The sequence below is a fragment of the Fukomys damarensis genome, unplaced genomic scaffold (assembly GCF_012274545.1).
Source record: "Fukomys damarensis isolate Sample0158 unplaced genomic scaffold, DMR_v1.0_HiC HiC_scaffold_25, whole genome shotgun sequence".
NCBI classification, from domain to species: domain Eukaryota; kingdom Metazoa; phylum Chordata; class Mammalia; order Rodentia; family Bathyergidae; genus Fukomys; species Fukomys damarensis.
This window is the reverse complement of record NW_022900937.1, coordinates 31666846-31674153: the sequence shown is the minus strand read 5'-3', so window position 1 is coordinate 31674153 and position 7308 is coordinate 31666846. Positions and strand designations below refer to the sequence as shown.

Below are 7308 nucleotides of genomic sequence, written 5' to 3'. Positions count from 1 at the left end.
GGGGGGGGGGGGGGGGAGATGTCCAGGAGTGGCAGTGCACACCTGTGATCCCAGCACTCAGGAGGCTGAGGCAGGAGGATCGCCATGAGCTCCAGGCCAGCCTGGGCTTCACAGTGCATTCAAGCCCACCCTGAACTCAGGCTTATTGAGACCTTGTCTCACCAAACAAACAAACAAACAAATAAATGTATGTACAGATTTAAAGGATATCTTTCATTCTCTTTGTCATCTGTTAACTCGAACAGCTGCTGAGCACAATCCTTAATCAACTCATCCAAAGCATCTTCCATTGCGGATAGGTCGGACAGCTCCTGCTGCAGCTGCTTCTGCTGGGGCATGGCTGCAAAGCTGTTCAGGTCGGATCCTCTGTGGAAGACAAACCACCCTTAGCAGTAGCCTCGAGATCCTGAAGAGCTGAGGCTCTGCAGAGCCACAGAGCGCTGCGCAGCGACAGCTCCTCCACTACCACACTGTGAGTCTGCAGGCTCTCGCACTGTGTGCGTTCTTTCTGAATATGATATTCTTTTTTGTTGCTGTTTTTTCTGAGACACGGTCCGACTCTGTAGCCCAGGCTGGCCTGTAACTTGTGGTGACTCTCCTGCCTCAGCCTCCTGAGTGCTGTGATTACAGGTGTGCGCCACGACGCCCATCCCCCATGGGAAATAAGGGAAAGGCTGTCAGTGGGGTCTGTCACCCCGCCTCTGTCCTTGCCTTCAGATCGAATTGACATTACTCAGTTAGTGCTCCGTGAACAGGGCACTGAGCAAGGCCACGGCTCCCGCACTCTCCTGGGGCGGTGCCCCTCGAGCACCCGTTCTCATCCTTGTATGTTTCCACCCAGAAGCAGCTGGACCCTCGGAAAAGACTTTCCATGCCTATGTTCTCCATTCAGTCCTGAGAAATTTTAAAGAAAGACCTTTGTGGGACAAGGCAAGAAAATCTTACAGAATCTTTTCCTAGAGAGAATCACACCTGTCTTTGTTCCATGCTGTCAAACAATGCTAACATCTGCTGTGGTATAAGGACAGAACTGTCACGTAACAAGAATGGAAGCAGAAAGCAGAAGCCACGGAGGCCCACTCACATCCACCGGATGTGGTTCTTGGATTTCTTCTCGACCAGGGCGATGCCGTCCAAGACGTTGGTGATGTCATACACCCTGCGCTTGCGCACACCCAGCTTGGTTGCCACCCTGTTTAAGTCCAGGATGCCCCCCGGAGCGGATCTGACCAGATCCATGAATCTCCGGGTTAAATACACCAGCGATACGTCAAAACGCGGCCTCTTCACTTTTAGAGCTTCTGGGAAACAAAACAGACACATCTGTAAAATTTAAGTCACATTCCTCAACTCACTGAAATAATCATAATCACTTATTTTCTTTTGACCTGAAAGCGTAGATAACTGCAGACATTCCTGCACACGAGCCACATCATAGCTGACTTCCAGGCAAGAGTCTTCTAACTGGGTAAAACCCCGCCAGCCCAGCCCAGATTAAACAGAGGCTTTATGTGTCAGCAAGGGGCGCTGCGTCTATGCGAAAGGCAGACGGTTTCTACTCTGCAGTCAGGCCAGTCTGATGCGTCTGCTTCTCTCATCAAAGAGGCCAGTTTGTTTAGAACTATACTCTTTTCAGGAAGAGAGGATCTTAAAATTAAATTTCTACTTTGGTTATTTTTTTTTTTTGAGACAGGGTCTCACTGTAGTTCAGGCTGGTCTCAAACTCACAGCGATCCTCCTGCCTCAGCCTCCTGAGTGCCAGGATTTCAGGTGTGTGCCACCATGCCCAGCTCTCCTTTCGTCTTTAAATTAACGAACATGTACTTCCGGAGAAAGGTTTTGCTTTTATTATTTTTTAATATTGCTAGTTACGTTGCAAATATAACCCTGTTTGATGAAGGTTTTTTTTTTTTTCCCAGCCGGTACCAGGACAGAACTCAGAATCTTGTGCTCGCCAGGCAAGCACAGCGCCACTATAATCCCTGGCCCTGATGAGGGTTTTGGAGGAGCCCACACTCCTGTGTCCTTCCATCCTGAGCAGGTGGCACAGGAAAGGGGACAATCCCGTCACCCTCACTCAGCTATGATGAGGAGTCGGGGTCCTCACACACAGAGAAACTCCCGAGACACACACACACACACACACACACAGACACACACACACACACAGAGTGCTGAGTTTTAAAAGCAAAAACAGGAGCATACCATTTTTGTAACAAGCTCTCTTAGTACCATGAACATCCTGATATGTCAAGGATGTCATCATTGTTTTTGTTTTTTGTACCAGAGATTGGACTCGGGACCTCGTGCTTGTGAGGCAGGCAGTGGAGCCACTGAGCTAAACCCCCAGCCCCTGAGAATTTCATCATTCTTAATGGTGAAATGATTCCCATACCAAAAACCCAGGCTCTCTCCAACTTTACTATTCTCTGCAACACTTTGGGGAGCCTTCCCTGAGACAGCACCTGAGCAGCTGGGTGGGAGAATTGTGAAGCCCTGAGGCCGCGGACTCTCAGGTGCTGTGCAGGCTGTCTGTCTGTCTGTCTGTCTGTCTGTCTGAGTCAGAGGCCGCACCGCGCCTGCACGAGTGCTGCCATTCTGTTTGTCCTTTCCAACCTGACGCCATCAGAAAGTCCTCATGGATTAAAGCTTAACGCCTCAGCTGTAGTCTGGGCTAAACGCCTGATCTCTCTTCTCCCAAGCACCCGCAGTCAGTGGCTTCAGGTGCCGCTGTCCCCTCCAGCAGGAGCGGTCCTGGGTCAGGTCCCGCAGCGCCTGCACGGCAGCAGCAGCACTCTGTGCGGCGAGTGTCTTCCTGGGCTGGACAAACTAGGAAGCTGTGTCTCTTTAGAGTAGAAGCCATAGCTCCACAAGCCTTGGAACACAGCAAATGAGAAATTCCCCCTTCAAGAGCACATTTGGCTACACTGCTATTAGCAAGCTCAGGTTGAGTACGTTCCTAGGCTGCTACTCGTTTTCTACAGCGCGACACTGCACGTGCACCGCTCAGCCTCTCCTGCGGCGACGCTGGAGCACACACCGGGAACAGCAGACTGCCGTGTGACGCGGGCCCATGGCAACACCACCCCTCGAGCCGTCCAGTCCAGGCTCCGGGTCTGTGGCTGCCCTGGCCACACCGAGAAGGGACAGCACATGGGGTTTCAGGGGACATCATCTCTAAGCACGGGAACAGAAACTGCTGCCTAGGGCCGTCATCCAACCCAGGACTCGCGCTGCTCGGACTCCGCACTCCACAGTTCAGGGCGACAAGGAGGAAACGCACACTGTACGCGGCTGGGCTCCACGCATCACATGCATTTCAAGTAAACGATTTCAGCAATATTCCTTCAACTCCAAACCAGAAACCCAGTCAGGAATCAACTTACTTCTCATGGACACATACTGCACGTTATCTTCTAAATTAATCCTGATCTTCGATGGCTGGAAAAAAAAGAAACATTTAATTTAGTAATTTAAGAAGAATAATGCAATTGAGTAGCATTTTATTCTGCAATACAAAGGTTTAAGGTATATTTAAAGCCAGTTAGCAGTCAGTTGTGCATTCCTATTACAGTGAATGTAAAAGTAGCCGCATTTTTTTTTCCTGGTACTGGAGATCAAACTCAAGACCTTGTGCTGGCGAGGCAGGCGTGGTGCCACTGAGCTAAATCCCTGGCCTTCCCAGCGGCATTTTTAATAATGGGAAATAAACAGGGTAAGCTGTGGCTAACCAGAAACTGTGCAGTTGGGAGAAATGTCTTTTCAATTAGTGAACTCTCCTTATCAGTCCTCACCATCTTGCTAACTACTTAGTATCAAAGTTTGCATAAATTGGTAACATTTACAACAGATACTGTTTTTGCAAAAAAATAAAAAAACTTTCATCTGAAACCTTGCTAAGGGAAACGCACTAATAACTTCATGCTTGGGAGGGGTCAAGAGCGGCAGCCTGTGATCAGGGTCAGGGCTCAGCTCAGCTAAGGAACAGCGGTCAACACGGCAAGGCCAGGTGGGGAAGCACACAGGGGCCCCGAGGCCAGCGGCCGGATATGGGGAGCCCGGGGGAAGGCGGCACACCAGACTGTCTGAACAGTGAACTGGGCACAGGAGCGAAGACAGGTTCCTGGGGCAGGGGATGAAGGAAAGGCAGGAAGTGAGGGCCGAGAAAGTACTGGCTCGTCAGTGGCTGGGTTTAGAAGTCCAATGGGCATGGAAGCACCACACAGGGCTGTGGGCAGGGCCCAGGAACGGTGAGCAGAGGAATCTCCAACAAGGCTGTGCTGCACCTGAGCTCGCGCCTTAGAAACGCAGGATTGGTAGCACAGTAAGAGGCCAGAAGGAAGGAGCTCTTTAGGTCAATATTCGGGATCCCATCACTCGTGCCCGGCACTCGCACCTGGAGCAAGTCACTTCCACACCGCAGTTCCCTGGAGAGGCGGCGCTGACAGAGCACGGAGCCTGCGGGGTGCCATCAGGGTGGGACTGTGCCCGCTAGCTCTCTTGGGCAGTGCTGGCGAGGGACCAGTGACAGGGGAGCCACAGCTAGGACAGACAGGCTCAAGTGACTGTCACTGTTGACCCACACACAAATGCCCTCTCCCTGATGAGTTTGGGACAAGGGCTGCCCGGCTCAGCAGTTTCACAAAACCCAAAAGAGCAAGCCCCTAAAACTCAGGGCTCTCCCCTCCTCCAGCCCGAACAAGTGCACCAGGGTCGGCTGTCCCGGCTCCAACAGCGGCTCACAAGGACACCTGCAGGAAGCCTGGGCTCTGCTCTCCCGAGTCTGATGTCAACGCAGAGAGGGGACACGGACACCTGGGAAAACAGGCTGCACTGGGCTCACCACCTTCTTCCCTCGGCAGAAGCACAGCCACCGTCTCCCCGCACACAGACAGCTCCCTGCATCTCAGCTGCCCCAGGAGCGGGTGAGCAGGGGCCAGGAGTCTGTGTGAGCAGAGGAAGGAGAGGGTGCATGTGCAGAGTCAGGAATTCGCAGCCCCACAGCTAAGACCTTCACAGCCAAGGTCCCTGGACAGCGAGCCACCCCAGCCTCTCACGTCTGAAACTAAAGTCTGAAGTGACCCAGCAGCTTCGCAGCTTCTTCTTTTTTTTTTTTTTTTGGTACCAAGGATCAAACTCGGGTCGTTGTGCTTGAACCACTGAGCCAAATGCCTGGCCCTCTGGCAGCTTCTTTAATGGTAGAACCCCCCCCGCCAAAAAAAACCCCAAAAAACCCCCCAAAACAGAAGGTGAGCTTTGGGGACTAACATTCTAAGCACCACGTTCGGATTGGTGAAAAGTTTCTGCACTTGGAGGCTTCGCACACCAAGGCCCGGAGTGGGGAGCAACACTCCGCGGCCTTGCAGAAATACCCCTTGGAGGTGACGCCGGCGCAGCCTCACCTCTCACCTCACAGGCTGAACCCCACAGCTGCTCAAGACTCCAGCCAACGTTCACAGCAACTTCTGGGAAAGTTCCAGTGAGACACGGAACTGACCTTCTCACGCCAGCACTTTATTAAAAATGCCCACTCACTGGTCAAGAAACGCCGAGGCAGGTGTTCAACTCCCCATTTTTGCAGGGAAGAAAACACGCAGGTGCTCACAGTGTGTCTACTCCACTCATCCAGAACAGTGAGATGAACAGGGGACAGCGGCAGCCCTAGGGGACCTTTGAAGGCTCTGGGGACACAGAGCAGCTACCTAACCTGTCTTGAGGTCGGGGATGGTTCTTCAGACAAGTGGCCCACGAACCTAGACCTGGAACACCAGAGAAATAACACGGAAACATGTACGTGTTTAAAATACTCTGGGGGAGGGGAAAGGGTGTCAGCTCCACAGCCCTGATACGTGAGAAGTTCAACCCAGACTGAAAAACAGCAATGCGATAACCTAGGGGACTTAAGTGAAAATAGGGAATATTCAGTAGTTATAAACAATTCAGAAGAGGGAAGCCAAGGGCCCAGATGAGATTAAGAGGTTTCTACTTTAACCTGAGTGCACAAAGGAACCACAACAGATTCCTTCAGCTGAACGCCAAGGTCAAAAACACACTTTGAAACCTAATTAGTCTCCCGCGGAGCACACAAGGAGAGCAGGTAAGAATCCAGCAGCAAAGCTGGCCAGGGAGTCACAGGACCAAAGGCAGATGCCGGCAGAGGAGGCAGGGCTGGGGATTAATGCATAGTGCACCTGGAGCCCAGAGATCAGACTGGGAAACAGCAAAGGCAGAGACGATGCTCCGGACACTGGCTGGGGCGCCTCAGGGTGGGCACCGCTCTTTAGGACAAGGCACGGCAAAGCTGATGGCTGCCGGGGCAAGGAGATGGTGAATTCAGCTCCGGATGTAAATTAGCAGTCTAAGTAAGGATGCTGTCTACACCTGGTAACAAAGGTCTCGGAGTACTGAGTGAGCTCCCTCGTGAACAAAGTGCGGAGAAGGCAGAAAAGAACCCCCGAAGAACACCCCAGTGTCAGGAAGGGGAATGGGTGGAGGACAAAGAGGTCAGCTAAGCAGCTGAAGCATGAGAGGAAAGGCGTCGAAGGAGCCTGTGGGATAGCAGTCCCTCGGGGCCCAGAAGGTCAGCAGTGAATCAGCTGCTGGACCCGACAGGACAGCGGATGACCTCACAGGACTCGTGCAGGTGTCCCGAGGCACACGTCCCGGCAGGAAGGGCCAGGCGGTCACGAATGCAAACTGCTTCCTTCACAAGCCAGGCTTGGCAGGAGTAGGCACCGTCAAGGGGAAGGGACATGGATTTAAGCGAGGGGACGGAGTTAGGCTGTAGTTTAGTCAAAACTTATCCTCTGGGGTCACACATCCTGACGTTCCGTGGGCTTCTCCACTTACTACGTAACCATGCACAAACTAATTACCTCCAACTCTAACGGCGACAAAACAAGAATAACGACCATCTGGCCAGGCGTGGGGTACACACCTGTAAACCCGGCACCCCAGAGACTGAGGCAGGAGGATTGCTTAGAGTTCAGGGTCAGCCTGGACTACAGAGAGAGTTCAAGGCCAGGCTGAACTACGTAGCGTGACCCTGTCTCAAGGAAAAAAAAAAAAAGTGCGTGTGTGTGTATGCGTGAGACGCAGAAAAAGGATGGATTTATCCGGGGTCCAGCGAACCACGAAGAACACAACACCAATGGCAGAATGGGGAGCGGGGGAAGGGGGCAGGTGCAGTGTGGGCAAGATCCTCAAGGCTGCAGTAAGCGGGAGGGGGGAGCTGGAGGCGGCAGGGAACGATCGCGAGGTTACGGAAGGGCGCGGGAGGCGCCTGGCTGGTGTCCAGCCAAGCCCTGC

At 52.7% G+C, this 7308-nt stretch overlaps 1 protein-coding gene across 2 annotated transcripts in view; it reads right to left on the bottom strand.

Annotated features, from left to right (window-relative positions):
- The window catches only part of E2f6 (E2F transcription factor 6), a 13167-nt gene that overhangs the window by 4141 nt on the left and 1718 nt on the right, over positions 1-7308 (bottom strand). Inside the window, exons 2-4 of one of the 2 annotated variants that reach the window (XM_010629048.3) lie at positions 3387-3441; positions 1085-1301; positions 211-366 (exon numbers count right to left, since the gene is read on the bottom strand). In XM_010629048.3, coding sequence (XP_010627350.1) covers positions 211-366; positions 1085-1301; positions 3387-3393 — 380 coding nt within the window. In that variant the 5' untranslated portion in view covers positions 3394-3441. Of the gene's footprint in view, positions 1-210; positions 367-1084; positions 1324-3386; positions 3442-7308 lie in introns of those variants that run through there. The other variant, XM_010629047.3, reaches the window with a different exon arrangement.